We start from the raw sequence: 20,476 nt of genomic DNA on the forward strand, positions 1-20,476 counted from the left end.
AAAATAACTTTTGAATATTAATTAGCACAAGCATTGGTTGCGGCTATGAATCTATGAGCACCTTTTAGAGCTTTTTGGCACCCTCCCGTGTTAACAAACTGAGATGCAAAACACTGGGTTGAACTTCTGCCTAAATGCATATTCATGAGTATGCAAATCACACTGTTTATTTGGGAAATAGTGCGAACACAGGGTAAGAAAACCTCCATTCATGATCCAACCATTAAAAGGTGTCAGTAGACAGTTTACCCAAAGCAGTTACGTTACAAAATATGACGGTGTTGAACTTTTGGCTCAAAAATAAACACAACATTACGACTGCAAGAGACTAATCACAACTTGCGCATGCGTATTTTAATCACAACCATCCGTGGTTTAGCTTCATACGTCGACGCGTGTTGGTTATATCCATTGATCTCCATTATACTGACAGTCAGTATAATGGAGATCAATGGTTATATCAAAGAGTATCTTTGGTTATATGCCTCCATTGATTTGATCGATGGAGGAATAATATGGTTTGATCTACAATTGCCCCCTGAACATGCGGATGAGTTGATGACCAATTTTTATGGGGCTAGTTTGATCCAGATTTCTCTGTTGTTTGACATACCAGGTATTACGTGAGGTATTGTTTTTGTTGTTTTAACCTTGAAGTGATATACCCTGTCAAGGTTTCCTAACTTCTCAGAAATAGAGGGCGGTAAATAAGAGAACTTGACTTGCGCACGAGAAGAGACTAGACGCGGGGGGGGGGGGGGATATGTGCAAGGTGTGCACACAAAACACGTTGTTGATGACCGCGCCGCCATAAATTCCTTCCTCCATTGGATGAGAGAGGGCGCCAAATCACCATCCACAAAATAATCGAAAAGTCAAAAATTGGAAATCTTCACACACCATGGAAACTGTTTTTCACGGTCTTTGATTCTTCGAAAATATAATGTAAGTGATTTATGGTTGACAATTCAGTGTGTTGTCGTTTTGCCTCATTTTCCCCACACATTTTCCCTGGTTCTTGATAATTTTACCAAGACGAAGTCGAGATAAATTAACAAGAACAAAGCCTCGGCGGGTTTAAACCACTGCACTGGTTGAAAACCGATTCAACACACTTTGAATCCCATTCATTCATAAATACCTTTTCGGTCAAACAACATTTAGGCCTATGGTCAAAAACCAAAAAGTAAAATAAATGCAAAAATTATAACTTTTCAATTATTTCTTTCAACACATCGCCCCTCCAGCTATGAAATGGTAAGGCCCAGTCAAGGCCCTCGGGTAAACAATTTTGCCAATCTCATTAATGTTTGAATGATAGGAAATAAAATTCAATATCGAATAAACATTTCATTTTCAATTATATTTTGTAGATAAAATGGCTGAGGAGGATCGGAAGATAGTGGAGGAGCTGATTGTGGACTATGCTTGCAAAAACTGCATGGATGATGTAGTTGCTGGTAATATAGCCCCCCCCCCCCCCTCCACCCCGTTCAGTTGGCTAAAACCAGGGCCCAATTTCATGGTTTGCTTACTGGCGAATTCTGCACAAGTGCCACTTACGATCACCGTTCTCTGCTTAGGTGCAAGCACCAAATTTCTGTGCCGGCTCTTTAAGCGTAGAATGACTAGTAAAGTGGAGTACTCAAGCGCAAAAGCCAACATTCCCTGCTAACCCGTAAAATATGCTTGACAGAGGCACAGATTTCCCTGCTTCCATAAGCGTTGATTCGTTGCTTACGGTAAGCAGAGGCGGGAGAGCAGAGACATGAAGTTGGGCCCAGATGCTTTGCACAAAGTTCCTTGCCCATCATCATTGCTTCCGAGCCCTGTGTATCGTGACAGCCAATCAAAGTTTATAATTTCCTGATTGAGGTCCCCCCACCTCATTCAGCAGGCTAAAACTAAAAGTGCAACTAGGTGGGATACTTTACTTCCACGCCCCTTGGCATTGCCTCGGTGCCCTGTGAACTGCTAGATAACATTAAAATCCTGTCAAATAAAAAATAATAAAAAAATTGACGGCATTCCAGGAGAGATTAAACTTTATGTTTTAACAAAAAAAGCACAAAGTCAGTCTCATACCAGAACAAGTAGAGTCCGTCTAATTGCAAATAAACTAAGGGTGCATTGGATTAGTTTCCATGGGTCAACACTGGACTGCCCTCGGTACTTTGGAATAGCTTTGAATTCATTCCAGGGGCCTACCAGGGTCAGCCCCTGGGTCAGCCCCAAGTGCCCTGCTTGTGGAAGGGATGCCCTGGAGGGTGGCCCGAAGTGCATGGCGTCTCCACGAGAGTACGAGTGATCATTCGATTAGCTGTTGTCAGGGGCTTACCCAAATGAGCACCGCAGGGTTGACCCGGGGAAGCTAATCTAAAGCACCCTATTGCATTTATACTTCATTGTTAATTCCTGGTAATTTTCTTCGATGAAGCCTTTGCTGCCAAACGAGGCTGCACCTGTTTCGATGACATCGGGGTTCCTCATCTACGCGTGGCCATGTTCACCGTGTACTCCATCGTCCGGCGAAAAGATGTCGCCAAATTTGAGACCTCTCTCCAGCTCCTTGGAAAGGTGCACTCAATCGCTCCGGATCTTGTCCCCATCAAGTATTACATCAAACTTATCACTGGCCTCAAGACAAAGGTAAGGAACATTGTCCAGGTCTTGAAATAACACTGACCCCTAATTGTTTTTGGGGTTTTGTTTTCATTCAAAATATTTCTGTCTGAAATGTCATATTTGATGATAATTAAATAAAAAATAATTTCCTGTTTTAAAGACACTGAACACTATTGGTAATTGTCAAAGACGTCTCTTCCAACTTGCTGTATCTCAACATATGCATAAAATAACAAACCTGTGAAAATTTGAGCTCAATTGGTCATCGAAGTTGAAAGATAATAATGAAAGAAAAACACCCTTGTCAAACGAAGTTGTGTGCTTTCAGATGCTTGATTTCGAGACCTCAAGTTCTAACTCTGGGGTCTCGAAATCAAATTCATGGAAAATTACATCTTTCTCGAAAACTATATTTCTTCAGAGGGAGATGTTTTATACTATCAACAGCTCCCCATTACTTGTTACCAAGAAAGGTTTTATGCTAATAATTATTTTGAGTAATTACCAATAGTGTGCATCGCTCAGTGGGCGTTTTATTCCTTTTTTTTTATTATCAATGTCGTGCAAAATGTGTAATCAGTTTTTGAAGCTACCCAGATGGCTGATTGATCTCAAAAGTATTACAGGTTTGTCAGTATAAATACTATATGGTGAACTGCATGGAGTGCTTACACTGCCATCACCTGGTTTTGTTTAAAAACAAAACAAAGACTGTAATGTTCCTTAAAAGTTTGATTCCTCTTCATTAAATTAATCTCTTTCTCTCCCTCTCTCTCTGTTGCAGATTTTGTTAAACAAGTTGTCACAGAAGTCTTTTGACTACACTGATGCTTGTACACGCCTGAACCGCTATTTTCCCAAATCTAAACTGAAAACAAACGGAGTGGTGAGTGAAACTTTCTCAGTTGAATAATCTTTGCGATCCGAAAACTTCATTTTAATTCTGAGGAGAGAGATTTTAGCATTTTTACTTTTTTAAAGGCAGTGGACACTATTGGTAATTACTCAAAATAATTATTAGCACAAAACCTTTCTTAGTAATGAGTAATGGGGAGAAGTTGATAGTTTAAAACATTGTGAGAAACGGCTCCCTCTGAAGTGACGTAGTTTTTGAAAAAGAAGTAATTTTCCATGAGTTTGATTTTGAGACCTCAGATTTAGAATTTGAGGTCTTGAAATCAAGCATCTGAGAGCAAACAACTTTGTGTGACAAGGGTGTTTTTTCTTTCATGGTTATCTCGCAACTTTGACGACCAATTTTGAGCTCAAATTTTCATTGGTTTGTTATTTTATGCATACATATGTTGAGATACACCAAGTGAGAAGACTGGTCTTTGACGATTACCAATAGTGTCAAGTGTCTTTTAAAAGCAGGAATCTTTCAAATGGCGTTCCTTATTGAGCAATGCGTAAATCTTAGAAATAGCTTGAGATTGTCAAGTTGTTATTAAATTTGTTTGTTATAAATGCTGGATAATGAATGGCCAAAATGGCAAAACAAATAGTCCTTGTACGTCTTTTTCCACTTTTCTGTGGAACTATACAAAACAATGTGCCAATTTTTGTTGATCTCCCATTCATTATAGCCCTGAATGAGTAATAATAATATTATTGGTTCTTTTATTGTGCTTTATCACAACCCTAGGGGTGTTTCAGCGCGCTTGGTAATATTTCCTGCGAGGTATGTCGAGCTACATGTACACGTTTTGAAGGATGAGATCTATTCCTTTCATGTTACTTGGTACAATTTAATGGTTTACACGATGCTCTGGCACAATATGCTGCCGATCGAAGACACAAGGAACACCCCTTCTTTTATGTCCACTACCCAACACACGGGGCCTGCGGTTTTACGTCCCTTCCAAATGGCACAGCAATAATGATTAAATGTCTTGCTTAAGGACACAATGGGGACTCAAACCAACACTCTGTTGATCATATTGGTCTATTACAAATTGGTCTGTTACAAATTGGTCTATTACAAATCAATACTTAATTTAATTTAATTTAATTGTTCAATTTTCCCCAGAGTGAGCTGGAGTCCGATCTCAACGGGTATCAGCTCCAGTTCCGGCGACGCCTTACTAGACTGATTCTCAGCCCAGCAGAGAGAGAGGCGTACCGGAACAACGTCCTAGCAGACGACAGTGAGTTGGGAGCTGCCTTAATGGTTTCAACTCAACGTCTGCTCAGAATGTTCATAGACAGGTTGAACTGTGAACTTCCTGAGCCTGTTATTGAACAGGTAAAGTAACGGACCCTAGATCCTTGAAATATGCTAATCATGTTCTCGCATCTGTACAGACCCAATTGTTTGGTAAACGCCATACAGTTGTGCACTAAGCAGACGCGCAAATGCGTCTGCTTCATGCAGCCATTAGGCGCGCAGTGTTTCATTATTTAATCTCATTTATTATTTGTTTTCAGATTATATCGGAAGGCACCCAATCACAAATTGCACAAGATTTTCAAGACTCCCAGTCTGCCAGCGGAATGGACCATCTGCTCTCTAAAATCTTCAAAGGTGCCCCATCTCAAGACACCCTAATCTCCATCTTGAAGACATGCTGGGAGGAGGAGGCCACGGACATTTCAGACATGGAGATCTCAATCAGTAAGGAATAAACAAAGGTGTTTAGAATACATGACTGAAGTTTAAAAGGAAGGTATAATTTGGTAATCAATCTGTGTTGCGTCGTGGCCAAGCGGTTAAGAGCACCGAATTCAAGCTCTGTTGTTTTCTGATCAGCAGAGTCTGGGTTCGGATCCCAACCCGTGTCTTTAGGCAAGACACTTAACCATGATGCTTCATCCTCCGGATGGGACGTAAGGCCGTTGGTGCCGTTTGTTGTGTAATGCATGTAAAAGAACCCAGTGCACTCATCTTGAGAGGAGGGATTCGCCCCGGTGTGCCTGGTTTGGTCTGCAGCATATTGCGCCACAGGACCTTGTAAAACCATTACATGGTGCTATTAGAAAAAGTAGCTCCACATACCTTGCAAGGAAAACACTGAGCCCTTTGTATGATAAAAAGCGCTCTGTATATACGAGCCAATTACTATTACTCTTATTATTAAAATTAGCGGCAATAAAAAAACCTATGGTAAGAAGCCTGCAGCAGCATTTGATAGTATAAAGCATATTGAAAAACATTCCACTTCAAAGTAATGTGGTCATGATAAAAGCTTAAAGGAACGTTACAGAATTGGTAAGACACAAAAATCGTGAAGATCACAGATTTACATAAAACGTACATGGTCTTATGATGATGATGATAGTAGAAACATCCCTTGAAATATTTCTGTCTGAAATGTCATATTTGATGAGAAATAAACAATCTAATTTCGCGTTTGGAGTTTATCGCTCAGTGAGCGGTTTATTGATTTTTATTTTGGCATCGATGCAATGCAAAATTTGTAATCGGTTTTTCACTATTCTCTCGTGACCTAGATGGCCGATCGATCTCAAACTTCTACAGGTTTGTCAGTTTATGTAATGGTGGAGTATATAAAGTGCTTACACTGCCAGCAACTGTTTTTTTAGCAAAAACCAATTCTGTAATGTTCCTTTAACAGATTTTATGCCCCAAAATTTTGAACCTGAGAAGTGTTACCGCAGATCACTTCTCAGATTGTGTCTACTTGTTGTGGACCATTCTTCCTACAGGGAAAGTTCGCTCAAGATTTATTGCGCGACAGCTTTTGAAATAACTTTTTTTTAAATGGTAGTTTTGCTGTGTACATTCTATTTTTATATACACTAGTTGCAACGGGCTAGAAATCATTGCGTATAAAATGCTGCAAATGCAGCACCCATCCTAAGTTGAGACGAATCTAAGTGATTTGTGAAATCGTACACTTGCCCGTCAATATTAAGTTGTCGATCCCATTGGTATTTTCCAGTTTCGCGCAGGTCCAACTAGTAGTTCTTTCCCACTCCTGTTAATATCCCGGCTTTTTGTTCATGTTCATGTTCCCATATCATTTATAAGTCCTTTTTTTCCCTTCTTGTGCCCGTATAATATCCCCGGCCCGTAATTTGTTTTGCCGTTCCCTCGTCTCCAGGCTGTCCCACCTTGTGCCCCTTCTTTTTCCCGTCCTAAATCTAACCCGTGGCTCCCTGTGCCTTCGTCCCCGCGACCCCGTGCGTTGGCATTGTTCTTTGCTTGATGCCCATAACTCATGTTTTCAAGCTTCGCGCCGGTCTCGCTAGTGGTTCTTTCTCTAACACCCCGTTGCAACACCCATTAGAAATCATTGCGTATGGAATGAGGCAAGTTTAATTGTGGTCCAGTCTGCACTGTGCTATGAAACCGGCTTTTGGTAGCCAGGGATGAGACCATGCCCGGTAGGTTGGTTCAGAATGGTCGACTTGCGTAAATCCAATGACCATAGTTTCACTTAGTTTGCCCAAACTCTGTCTAACGATAGTCCTTGCGCGAACTTGGCTCTTGACGCTAAATTAATTTTGATCCGTAGATACGAGACATGAATCGGATTACACCAGTTCGCCAGATATTTTTGCCTGTCCTGTGTCGGCCAGGACCCTTGGAAGACCTCCTAGCAGCGATACAAAAACATCTACCAATCAGAACTCTTTCACATCTCGGCAAACAGTTGATAAAGTCAAAAAGACAAACTATGATAGCGTCATGGGAGAAATGATGCAGGAGAACCTGCCTTCAGCAGCACCAAAGTGGACCCACCAAGCCCCTGCAGCACCAAAGTCAACCCACCAAGTTTCTGCAGCACCAAAGCAGACCTACCAAACTCCTGCAGCACCAAAATTGACCCACCAAGCTCCGGCAGCACCAAGGTCGAACCACCGAGCCCCTGCACCACCAAAGTCGACCCACAAAGCTCAGTACGGCTGGATGAGCGATAGAGTCTCCCCACCCCAATTTCCTGATGGTGCGGACGTAGTCGAAGGTGCCTCCTGCTTCAGAGAAAAATTGAGGGAGATGGCTGGTGCGAGGAAGACACTTGCAAAGTCCAGTCGACTTGATGAATCGGGTAGTTCATCTTGTCGGGGAATAAAACCTTGTTGCGCCTATGGGGAAACTTGTGCTGATGACCAGAGGGTTCATAGGACCTGCTTGGGCTGCCAGGCATTGGAGATTTATCATTCAAAGCCAGGATCATTCGGAGGGTCCACTCCAAAACCATATTATGAGGCTGCTACCAATAGGGAACTTGCACAAGCATCTACGAGTGAGGATGTTGCACCCCTTAGAGAGGGAATCAAGTCCACCGACAAGAAACTCTCGGCCATCGACAGAGGACTTGGACCTCTTAGTGTTGGTGAGGGATTCGTAGCAGTTGAGAATGGTTTCACAGCCAGTGAAGATGGATCTGCAGCCATTGAAGATGGATCCGCAGCCATTGAAGATGGATCCACAGCCATTGAAGATGGATCCACAGCCATTGAAGATGGATCCACAGCCATTGAAGATGGATCCGCAGCCAATGAAGATGGATCCACAGCCTTTGAAGATGGATTCACAGCCATCCGTGAGTCCCCAGGGGAAACGATGACGGTAGTTGTTGCTCCCTCAAACAACATCTTACCAACGCCGAAATCTTTACCTGCGACGGGATCTGTCAGCGGAAGCAGAATTTATTACAGCAAAAACCATCCTCGGAAGGGAACTCCCATCAAACTAACAGCTCAGTGTCCTAGTCAACCGCAACGGCAAAATACATCCACGGATACTGAGGAAATGAGCCAGATTCTCAAAGACTATAAGCGAAACGAGTGCGATGATGTGGTACACGTTAGCCCTAACTTTTTAACCTCTGACCCCAGCAACTCGCAAGTCAGCAAGACTAGTAGCCATGAGTCGCGGCGGGAAAGCACGAGCGATCATTCCGACTGTAGCCTCTCGATCCTTGCGGGGTTACCGCTGGGAAGATCCAACCCTATCAACCCACGGAGTACGCCTGAAGCGATGAGCTCTCTGGAGGCAGAGATGAGGGAGTTGACGAGCGTCATTCACAATCCAGTGGTTCCTGACTACCATGTTTATCCAGTCACCGGGTCGGACATCTTGATCTCCGTGGAACCCACATTAAGGTCAGTTTATTGGAAATACCACAGGCTTGAATTTTGGAGGAAAAACCCTCAGACTGTAGGGCTTGTGGCTCAACATTTTTACTGGACCAAAATTGATTTTACAAGATCAGAATCAATGAGTTCAACAAGCACTTACAGAAGATCTATCTCATTTGTCATGCTACACTTGTTGATACTCAATTGGAAAATATCAGATTCATTGTAAAAATGTTGCACAATGAGGTATGATTGTTATTAGTCAGATGAAAAACACAAGACAACCAGGCTTGTCCAGTTGTGGTTTTAGCGGCCCGACGCTAAAAGTACTGGCCCTCAGGCCTGCCGTCCAGTTTAAAATTTGAGCCCTGCCACATCCCTTTTTATATGGGATTTGAGGCATTGCATGGTGAGGTATCCATATTTTTTTTTTTTTTGCGATAACGCCATGTGTGTGTTTACTTGCCAGGTAGATTTCATTCTTTAACTTGCATAGCCTTAAAAACTTTTGCTTAGCTAAAATAGGGTACCCAAGCCACAACACCACATACCTTGCCATTGCTTAGACAAGAAATTTGCTGATATTTCTCAAAGTAGGAACTCGGGCACCAAACCCTAGTTTCTGGTTATTTTTTTATTGCGGTAGTACATGTACCATGTGTAAATTTCTTTTGAATAGCTTTGGTTCTGAGATGAACCCGTGGTTGACAACTCAAACTTCAGAGGAATCTTCCTGAAGATGACCAAAGCATACTGATCGAAACGTTGAGTTGTCAAACCACCGGTTCTTCTCAGAACCAACACTACTCAAAAGAGACTTCCTCATGGTGCTACCACCTGGTTGACTTCCTTCGTGTAAAGTTTCAAATCCTACAAATCTGATTTTGTTGCTTTGGAACGATTTTAACCCTATATTCATTATGGTTTTACCCATACACCAATGTGTGTTAGCTCTGTATTCTCAGAACTTTCCCAAGTTCTGTGAAAAAAAATCACTTCAAACCAACAGCCTTTGCAACAAACCGATCCATTACATGTAGGTTCCGCCAACGGCGCACATATGAGTTCTGCCCCGCGCGCCAAGTAGACGCGCACGCATGTCGGACCTTAATTTGTCAGACTTTTGGTTGCACAATGGGTTGTGATTGGTCAGTACGTAATGGGGCGGAGCTAATTGGATCGGTCTATTCCAGAGCAGTGTCATACCAATCTTGAACACAGCAGCTTAACATTTTCATGCAAATTTTTCAAAGTGGTTTTGATATTTGTTTGTTTGTTTCACAGTGGCAGTTCCGTTAAAGTTGTTCCAGAGACACCCCTGAGTGAGCAGGGTGATGGAGGCTCAGCAATGCACCAAGTATCTGAGCATGGCAATACACAGGGCAGCAACGGTGATAATAAAGGCAGCCATAGCAGTGATGACCAGCGTGTGTCCCAGATGGAACACGCAGGAGAATGCCAGACCACTGAGGAACATGACAACGAAAATATGGTACGGTAGATTTTTGTCATCTGGATAATATTACGCCGAAATAGCCATGCTTTTGGATATTAAATACTATAATTTGCTTTTACCCGTACACTGGTGTATATTAAGCACTGTATACACTTTCCCAAGTTCTGTGAACAAAATCCACAGGCAAATCACTGGGGTGGGATTCGAACGCACATTGTTTGCATTGCTAATAGAGAGCAGATGTCTTGCCACTTGACCACCAAGCTAGCCCGGCGGCTAGAAGCAGTTAGAATCTAATGTGTTCGCAGCTGCACTGTTGTAGCCATGGTGGGCGGTGCCGGGGCGGGCCTACCTAGAACTAACAAAATTCGCCCAGCACATATTTCCCCCACGATCGCACTTTAGCAATGATGGTCTGGGGTCCCAGATCGAAACATGAATAATTTTGTTAAACCTATTAATTTTTGGTTTTTACCCATTTACACCGATGTATGTAGCACTGTATACTCAGTACTTTCCCGAGTCCTATGAAAAAAAATCACAGATGTTTTACTCAGGTGGGATTCGAACCCACGACCTTTGCAATTCTAGAGCAGTGTCATACCAACTAGACCACCGAGATTGCCCGGTAGCTAGAGGCAGTTCGAATCGTTTGTTTTAGCAGCGGGTACTGCAAACGATTGAATTTGTTAAACCTATCGCCCTTGGTGGATTGAATTGAATATGGAGCCCACCACCAACATTTTTCTAGCTAAAACACTGAGCAGCAGGTGCCGTCACAGCAATTTAATAAATATTGTTATTTCATTTCAATAAAACATTTATATTGGTAATGCCCTTATATGATGAAATACAGAGTTTGTGTTCAATGATTTTAACAGTGACAGTTGTGTAGTAGCCAACATTACAAACAAATAAGAATGACAAATCTTAGGATTGGGTGAAGCTTTGGCTTTTGTACCCTTCCCTATTAACACTGAATATAAGACGACAAAGGACAAAAGGACATTGTTTTATTTGTATTGTGTTTGTGTGTCAGGATGCGTTGGGTTCCATTGATGCAAGGGAGAAGCATCCTGTAGTCAAGCTGAGGAGATTAAGTCAAGACAGTGAAGCCAAGAAATACTGTGAGTAACATTCAGCCCTTTCATGGCAAAACAGCCAAACTAAAAAAAAATATTACATTTTGAGAAAAGCCAGTATTGAGATAAAACACTGATCAGACAGTCTTACTGCTTAATCTTTGCATTTTGTTGGCAAAGTAGATGATATTTTCGTTTCATGAAAAGTGTCTTGGAAGTGTCATGGCCGAGCGATTAAGAGCACCGGATTCAAACTCTGGTGTTTCTGATCAGTAGAGTGTGGGTTCGAATCCCCAGCCATGACACTTCTTTTTGTGTCCTTGAGCAAGACACTTAATCATTGCTTTGTCCTTCAGATGGGACGTGAAGCCGTTGGTTCCATGTGTTGTGTAACGCATGTAAAAGAACTCAGTGCAAAAAGAAGGGGTTCGCCCCAGTGTTCCTGGCTGTGGCTACTGTATGGGCCGTAGCACCTTGTAAACTCTTATAAGGTGCTTCATAATTGGGTCTCAGAGTTCATCACTGCAATAACATCTTTATGTTAGTTTGTATATACTCAGAGCCTTGAGTACCTTGTTTGGAAGAGACGTGCGCTATATAAGACTTCGATATTATTATTATATGTTGAAGCAGATTTATAAACAAAGATCAATTTTTTTTCCTTGTTAGTGTGAACTATAATTGAATTAGAACAAAAAATTGCTCAAGTACAATGCTTAAGTTTATCACAAAGTGGAGGTTTATGGTTTTTGTCTTTGTTTAACCCAAAATTTCATCTAAAGCTGCACAGATTGCCATTATAATGGAAGGCACCTTCAGTGACCTGGGCCCAATATTATAGAGCTGCTAAGCACAAAAATTTGCTTAGCATGAAATTTCATCCTTGATAAAAACGGGATTACCAACAAAATTTCCTCTTGTTTCATTTTGCTTGTTACTGGTATTCAGCTGTTGTTTGCTTAATCCTAAAAAATCACGTGTAAAATTGGTTGGTAATCCTGTTCTTATCAAGGGAGAAATTTCATGCTAAGCAAATTTGATTGCTTAGTAGCGCTATGAAATTAGGCCCTGGATGCCTTTGGAATGATGCAACCCAGAAATGTTGTATCAAACTGTGTTGTAGCAAATCTGTTTGTTTCACATTTCTGTTATTTTTTATTTGATAGTGAATTGTCCAGAAGTGTGCGAGGACGCTGGAGAACTATTGTCGGATGAAGATTCTTCGTCAGATGAGTCTTTCGTGTCCGACTCAGACGATGGGACTGGCTCTGGGTCCGATAGCAGTAGTCTGCCAAGTATTGAGGTAACTTAGTAAGACATATGGACTGGCAGAGGGGTCAATTGGCTGTGCCTAGACATTATATAATAATATTGACTTGCAAAGATGGAAAAGGTGTGTGTGAAGTGCTATTCATTATATTGACCAGTATAGAGGGCACTAGTAAATAAGTAAGAAGTATCGACTGCCAAAGGGGTCACTTGGCTCTATTATGACCTCTATTATCTCTCTGCGACAACAAGATCCTACGCACTTTGCACCCAAATTTGTTTTACATGTAGGGCTGCATTCTTTCAAGTGAACTTGGTTAATTCATGGTATCTTATAGGTGCATTGAGTTATGAGGCGTTGAAAAGCTGTTCGTCAAAGGGTTCATGACACCCCAATAAGATCCCAATTTTTTGTTTCCACTTTTGTTAACTGAAGGTTTTAAGCAAATGTTTTACTTTTGTTGGGAGGAGCTTGGCACACGTTTTTGTGTGAACAAAGAAATGTACTATTCGTTTCACGGGGGCTTTTGGGCCAAAACTTTGATAACTGATAAATCCCAAAGCGAAAGATTCAGCAAACCAATATTTGGGATTTATTCGTTATGTATGATGATGTATCACTCTTTTTTTTTAGAAGAAGATCTGAGAACCCATGAATCACCACTTGGTACATTCTTATAGGCAGAGACTCTTAAAGACACTGGACACCTTTGGTAATTGTCAAAGACCAGTCTTCCCACTTGGTGTATCTCAACATAATGCATATCAAAAGAAACCTGTGAAAATTTTAGCTCATTTGGTCGTCGAAATTGCAAGATAATATTGAAAGAAAAACACCCTTGTTACACGAAGTTATGTGCTATCCGATGCTCGATTTCTGGACCTCTAATTCTAAATTTTAGGTCTTTAAATCAAATTCGTGGAAAATCACTTCTTTCTCAAAAACCATGTAACTTCAGAGGGAGCCATTTCTCACAATGTTTTATACTATCAACAGCTCCCCATAACTCGTTACCAAGTAAGGTTTTATGCTAAAAATTATTTGAGTAATTACCAATAGTGTCCACTGCCTTAAATAACCGGATGTCACAAAAATGATCAAACTTCATCATCAAGAAAATCTGAATCTATCTTTCGATATTTCACCCACAGTTGCGTCCAACTTCAGACATCCCATTTTTCCGACGCATCCCAACGCTCAAGAGGTACCTTCACACACCTCCTCCCAAGAAAGACGTCAACGAAGGGAGAATCCAAATGAGAGAGTGCACAGTACGACTCTATAAAATGAAGGTTAGTTCAAGAATTGTCAAGCCTTCTCTTCATCCTTTCAGATAATTATTATAATAATAATATAATATCAAAGTTTTATACAGTGCTTGTCCCTTTTTTCAATATTTTTTTATGCCAGTCGCCTGACACACAAGGCCTGAAGGCCACTTCAAGGTGTGGGCTACAATTATATTTTCCAGAGGCCGTTGCCACCTACTCGAGGGCTGAAACAGGGTTATCCCTTTCACAGTCCATACGAATGTAGGCTTGGGTATCATCTATTCGAAGCCTGGCTGGTAGAGCAGAAAGCACTACCTCCCCAATTTTACGTAGCAAGTGTCTTGACCGGGATCCGAACCCACACCCTGCTGATCAAACACCAGTGCTTGAATCCGGTGATCTTAACCGCGCGGCCATGACACTGCTAGAAAAGGTACTCAAGGCGCGAGTATATACAAACTTTCAGAAAGATAGGTTTATATTGCAGTGATGAATTCAATTATCTCTTGATAACAAACCATTTTGAGCTTTGGTAGACACGTAGGGCCATAATATGGGGCACTTTTTTGTTTAGTTGGGGTAAATTTGGCTGAATATACCAAAACCAGTGTACTCGCGCTGCGTTTCACTGCGTACGCAACGCACAAACCCGTTTCTCAAAGTCTGCAGTGCGTGAGCAGAAGCGCAGTGCATTATTATAATTCGAATTGTCTTACACTGCCAGCAACTGTTTGGTTAGCAAAAACCAATTCTGTAATGTTCCTTTAAATGTTTTGTTTCTCTCTACTTACAGCCCAGAGATATCAAAGCCCTTACCAAGAACAAGAAGAAACGATTCAAGCGGTTAGATTTTACACCAACATGAGGGTCTAAAACAACTACCCCAAACTCCTCCAAAAAAATGCCATCCCTGTTTTGGCCCCCGACTGTGGTTGCTTCAGTACTGTGTATAGTCGAACCCTACGCTGAGAAATGGGGGCATGGCATTCTTATTCCATCAAGTTATAATAATAATAATAATATTATGGAAGTCTTTTATAACGCACATGTCTACCAAACAAGGCGCTGAGTATATTATACAAACTTTCAGAAAGATAGGTTATTGCAGTGATGGATTTTGAGATCTGATTTTAGCACCTTATAAGGGTTTACAAGGTGCTACAGCGCATACAGCAGCCCACAGCCAGGAACACCGGGGCGAACCCCTTTCTCTTTTTGAAAAGTGCACTGGGTTCTTTTACATGCGTTACACAACACATGGGACCAATGGCTTTACGTCCCATCCGAAGGATGAAGCAAAGGTTAAGTGTGGGTGTTTAGTATGGGTGTTTAGTATTCTCAAAAACCTGCACAAACTGCGTTATTCTGATGGATTCAGTATCAGGCCTCAAGATAACCCATGGCACTCGCAGCAATTAATGTGTTGCCTTTTGCAGAGTTACAATACAATTTTAAAGTTCCCTTTTAGCAGTGCCCCTTACCAGAGGGAAATTGCCGAGCCCCTTGAAGAACGAAATGCGCCAGATTTTTGACCGTGTTAGGGCGCTCTCTAAACTATTTGTATCACTTCTGGGGTGTATTCATCAGGGATGGGAGTCATTGCTCTCAAAAAGGTCTGAAACCTCACAAGTAGGATCCAAATTCTGCTGATGGATGTTGAAATTATGGCTTTTCCACCTGTATGGTCACCCCCTGGAGTTAAAGATTCCACTGAGATTTTAGAATTAGCGTTCTCAGCACTAGAGAAGTACTAATTTTTTGGTTTTTACCCATACACCGTTGTGTGTTAGCACTGTATACTCAGTACTTTCCCGAGTCCTGTGAAAAAATATCACAGGCATGTTACTCGGGTAGTATTCTTTATCCCCGATGCAAATTTAACACCTTCTAGAGAAGTAGATCAAAGAGCAGGATGTTGTTATATATAGAAAAGTAACGGCTGATTTTCTTCACCAGGCTGACTTAAAAAGTCTGAATTCGGATAAAAGTCTGATAAATCTCATCCCTGACTGATTCAGACCCAAACAATATTAAAGACTGGAACACATTACCAGCACAGACATCATATCCATTATAGACAATGATTAAAACATGGCTTCTCCATAAATAGTTTTCTGCTATGAGTCTCTACTTCAGACATAACCCCAGCCAGGTCAAAGAAGAAATCTGATCTTGAAACAGACAAGACTTTTAAAGGAGCTGTTATAATCCACCTCTAAAGCAAATTAAACCCAAGGTGCTACCAAAGTGACAGAACGCCTACTAAGACTGTGCAGGACGGATCGCGTATATACCCCCAAAAGTGACACAAATGTTATTGAGAGAACCCTCACGCAGTCTGATATACAGCGTATTCAAGGCCTGACTGTATTATATATAGTCAACCCTTGGTACCATGCTGAGAGTGTATTCTCGTAGACATACGCAAACTGCCTTATTCTAATGTATTCAATGCTGAATATCGAATAATAAAATACCACGGAAACTGACTGGGTCAGTTTTTAAATATTTTGGGTTATGATTTTGGGGGTTAAACAAAGAATTGACTAGAGTGGGATTCGAACCTACGACCTCCGGATTAACGTGGCGGCGCTCAACCAACTGAGCTATCTGCCCTATGTTGGTGGTGTCCCTATTTTGTCAATATCTTTGATCGGGGTGCCAGTCAGAAGCCATACAACCATTAACTGCCGTGTAGCCAGGGATCACACCCAAATTACGATACAAACTGGGAAGCGGCAGCCAGGGGATCACCTTAAGGGGATGCGACTTTTTGTTTCAGATATCAATATAAACCACAAGGGAAACTGACTGGGTAAATTTTGAAATGATTTTTGCGGTTGAACAAAGAATTGACTAGAATGGGATTCGAACCTACATACGACCTCCGGATTAGTTTGGGTTTTAACGAAGAAAAACTGACAGGAGAGGGACTTGAACCAACGACCTCAGGATTTAAAAACACAATGTCCACAGATTTACATAAAACTTACACAGTTTGAAGATTGTGATAGTAGAAAGCTTCCCTCGAAATTAACTTACTAAGGTGCTGTAGTTTTTGAGAAATGAGTAAAACAAATAATGTTCGTCTCAGTTATAGCATGTAAAAATGTGTTATGCTATGATTATGGTGTAACTGGTTAATGGGATTTTACATGCTAAAGAAATTTTCGTCTTACTGAGACAAAAATTATTTGTGACTTGTTTTACTCATTTTTCAAAAACTTCAGAACCTTAGTTTAGATGTTAAGTTAAATGTAAATCTGTGGACATTTTGAAAAAGGACCCAAATCCTTTAAAGCCAGTGGACACTATTGGTAATTGTCAAAGACTAGTCTTCTCACTTGGTGTATCTCAACATATGCATAAAATAACAAACCTGTGAAAGTTTGAGCGCGATCGGTCGTCGAACTTGCGAGATAATAATGAAAGAAAAAACACCCTTGTCACACGAAGTTGTGTGCGTTTAGATTTCAAGACCTTAAGTTCTAAATCTGAGGTCTCGAAATCAAATTCTTGGAAAATTACTTCTTTCTCCAAAACTATGTCACTTCAGAGGGAGCCGTTTCTCACAATGTTTTGCACTATCAACCTCTCCCCATTACTCTTTACCAAGTAAGGTTTTACATGTATGCTAATAATTATTTTGAGTAATTACCAATAGTGCCCACTGCCTTTAAGGGATTCAGTATTGCTCTGCCAACCTGTGTTTAGCATAAGAACCAAGCAAACTTATATTGTCGTCAAGTTTCACTACTTTCTGGAAATAATGCTATGCAGCTTACAGTGCCTTTTGTTTTATTTGTAAACAAATACAATAATCAATTCATTGACCATCTTTGTAAATTAGTGTCTTACTTGAAATAACTTTTGTACAGTGTTTTTTCAGTTTTATATTAGTATTCTTTTTAGTTCATTATTTCCAGTTAATTTTATTGGCAAAAATGTCTTCAACTCAATTTGATTAGTTTGTACAACAAGTTTTAATGTACACCAATTATTTTCAATGACAGTATTAACCATTCATAATCTTTGAGTGGTGTTGATTGACAAAATGTTCTTGTTATTTGAGGAATTAAACAGACAAGTATAAACAATATTCAAATATACCAATGCCCACCCACAGAAGAAACTGTCTATCCCCTTAAAGGAACACGTTGCCTTGGATCGGACGAGTTGGTCTATAAAAATTGTTTGTAACCGTTTATTTTTTAAATGCATATGGTTGGAGAGATGTTTTTTAAGTAGAATACAATGATCCACACAAGTTTGCCTCGAAATTGCGTGGTTTTCCTTTTTCTGTGCGAACTAACACGGTCGGCCATATATATAAAAATTTGACTCCCATGAATGGCCGATCGTGTTAGTCAACGAGGTAAAAGGAAAACCGTGCAATTTCGAGGCATGTTTGTGTGAATCATTGTATTCTACTTTTACAACATCTTTCTACCCATATGCATTTAATAACAAACGGTTACAAACGATTTTCAAAGACCAACTCGACCGATCCAAGGCAGAACGTGTTCCTTTAATGTTTCAAGCATATTTGACAATGTGTGAAGACGCAGACCCTAATAATGGATCAGCCTATTTAGTTTATTTATCTTCTTTCTTTAATAATTTTTATTAATCATTTTGTCACAATACATGTCAAATTATATCAAGTGAATTAAATTCACTTTTAAACAACCTTTGACAGTGTGTAACTGTTGGTATTCAGTGCCTAATTTCATAGAGTTGCTTAAAGACACTATTGGTAATTGTCAAAGACTAGTCTTCACATTTTGGTGTATCTCAACATATGCATAAAATAACTAACCAGTGAACATTTGAGCTCAATTGGTCGTCAAGGTCGCAATATATTAATGAAAGAAAGAAACACCCCTGTCACACGAAATTGTGTGCTTTCAGATGCTTGATTTCGAGACCTCAAATTCTAAATCTGAGGTCTCAAAATCAATATTGTGGAAAATTACTTCTTTCTCGAAAACTACGCCACTTCAGAGGGAGCTGTTTTTCACAATGTTTTATACGTTCAACCTCTCCCCATTACTGGTTATCAAGAAAGGTTTTATGATAATAATTTTTTTGAGTAATTACCAATAGTGTCCACTGCCTTTAATCACAAAAAGTAGCTAAGCACAGCGACATTATGCTTAACAGATAAGGGTTACCAGCCAAAACACCATGTCACATGTACAATTTTTGACTGGTGTCCTGCTCATTTCTGCTATGCAGGACATTGTTAAGCAAAATTTGTCAATTAAAGCAGCTTTTAGAAAATTGGGCTGTTGATTCCATAATAACCCTGATAATTTTCATTCTGGCAGCAATTTTACATTTTAAGACTATACTACATACAAAGTTTTTTGTATGAAAGTTTTTATGAAAAATATTCTTAGTTTTAACAAGTTATTGGCCAGTACTGATATGCATTACACCATATTTTTGTATACAGAAATATTTTTACTGGTTCAAGACTTGTATATTTTTGCAACTGAAATAATAAGTTTTCGTGAAATGAGAGGCAAAAATTTGAACTAAATTGAAGGGCAAAAGGTGAAAACTACAAGTTACTTCTTTGTTATGGTACGGCTTAAAGGAACATAAGAGAATTGGTAAGAAACCGATCATCCAAGATCACAGATTTACATAAAACTTACACTGTCAAATGATGATGATTTTAGAAAATATCACTTGAAGTATTTTTGTCTGAAATGTCGTATTTGATTAGAAAATCAAACTAATTTCTTGTTTACAGTTTATCAAAAACATTTAAAACCGATGTCATGCAAAATGAATAATCAGTTTTGAACTATTTTCTCGTGACCCAGATCAGAGATGGCCGATCGTTCTCAAAATTATACTGGTTTGTCAGTGTATGTATATTGGATTACATAAAGTGCTTACACTGCCAACAACTATTTTGTTAGCAAAAACCAATTATGTAATGTTCCTTTAAGACAGTTTAAAAAGTTGTCAGATGAGGTCTGACGGACAATGTTATATAAAATACAAAAGCAATACTAAATCGACCTACTCAAAAATATGCTCATAAAAAATAAATGTTTTATTAAAACCTACTAAACAGGAATTTTGTTTAACAAAAGTGGCAATGAAAGTTAAGTAACTTTTAGTAAGCAACAATGTTTACACTTCCCTGATTGACATATTGCTGTGAATGCTTTGTCAGGGAAATGACAGGCTACCAGGGAAATAGTCTGGTACCCTTTTTGTTATTTGCCCTGAAGTTATCATATCACATTTTGTTATCTCAGCACAACCATAGAGCAAGGACCATGGTTTAACTAAGGTAAGACAACCGACCTTTGTCCTCTAGAGTTTTGTTTTGTTTTGTTACTAATTTAACTTGGAATGTTCATTTCTTGTGTACATGTCAATAAGTTTCCTGAATTGTATGTCATTATGTACTTAAATTTATAACTATTTATGACAACTGTACTTGGGTTGATAAAGACGGTTTCACAGTCACATTTGTAAAATTCTGCTTCTTCTTTTTTGTTGTTCTTTGTTGGTACATTGGTCCTTTGTTTTAGTGCAGGAATACACATTATTACATGTAGTACATACATATGTATTGGGGAATTGCTTGGCAACAGACGGCGCAGGATAGAGTGAAATGGAGAATTGGTGAAGTGGATTTCCTCCTGCAGTGGAGTGAAGAAGGCTAGACAGAAAGACACATGTGTTTAACATTGTGACC

At 40.0% G+C, this 20,476-nt stretch overlaps 1 protein-coding gene across 2 annotated transcripts; it reads left to right on the forward strand.

Moving 5' to 3' along the window:
* Window positions 1-834: 834 nt before the first annotated feature.
* On the forward strand, window positions 835-18,043 carry LOC139934440 (uncharacterized). 2 transcript variants are annotated; one of them, XM_071928677.1, is made up of 13 exons: window positions 835-945; window positions 1,374-1,460; window positions 2,438-2,649; window positions 3,410-3,511; window positions 4,271-4,306; window positions 4,655-4,870; window positions 5,053-5,239; window positions 7,104-8,697; window positions 9,958-10,165; window positions 11,169-11,256; window positions 12,378-12,514; window positions 13,633-13,773; window positions 14,546-18,043. In XM_071928677.1, the coding sequence occupies exons 2-13, from the start codon at window positions 1,379-1,381 to the stop codon at window positions 14,615-14,617; spliced, it is 3,075 nt and encodes a 1,024-aa protein (XP_071784778.1). In that variant the 5' UTR covers window positions 835-945; window positions 1,374-1,378; the 3' UTR covers window positions 14,618-18,043. The 2 variants fall into 2 exon arrangements, with proteins under 2 accessions (XP_071784778.1, XP_071784779.1); XM_071928678.1 differs by lacking the exon at window positions 4,271-4,306.
* The last annotated feature ends 2,433 nt before the right edge of the window (window positions 18,044-20,476 follow it).

Source organism: Asterias amurensis, chromosome 3 (genome assembly GCF_032118995.1).
Source record: "Asterias amurensis chromosome 3, ASM3211899v1".
Taxonomy (NCBI): domain Eukaryota; kingdom Metazoa; phylum Echinodermata; class Asteroidea; order Forcipulatida; family Asteriidae; genus Asterias; species Asterias amurensis.

Excerpts from the sequence above, each read along its gene's own strand:
- LOC139934440 (XM_071928677.1), top strand. The coding sequence starts at position 1,379 with ATGGCTGAGGAGGATCGGAAGATAGTGGAGGAGCTGATTGTGGACTAT. Across the intron at positions 10,166-11,168 it reads AACATGACAACGAAAATATG|GATGCGTTGGGTTCCATTGA; the intron begins GTACGGTAGATT and ends TTTGTGTGTCAG. Across the intron at positions 12,515-13,632 it reads GTAGTCTGCCAAGTATTGAG|TTGCGTCCAACTTCAGACAT; the intron begins GTAACTTAGTAA and ends TTTCACCCACAG.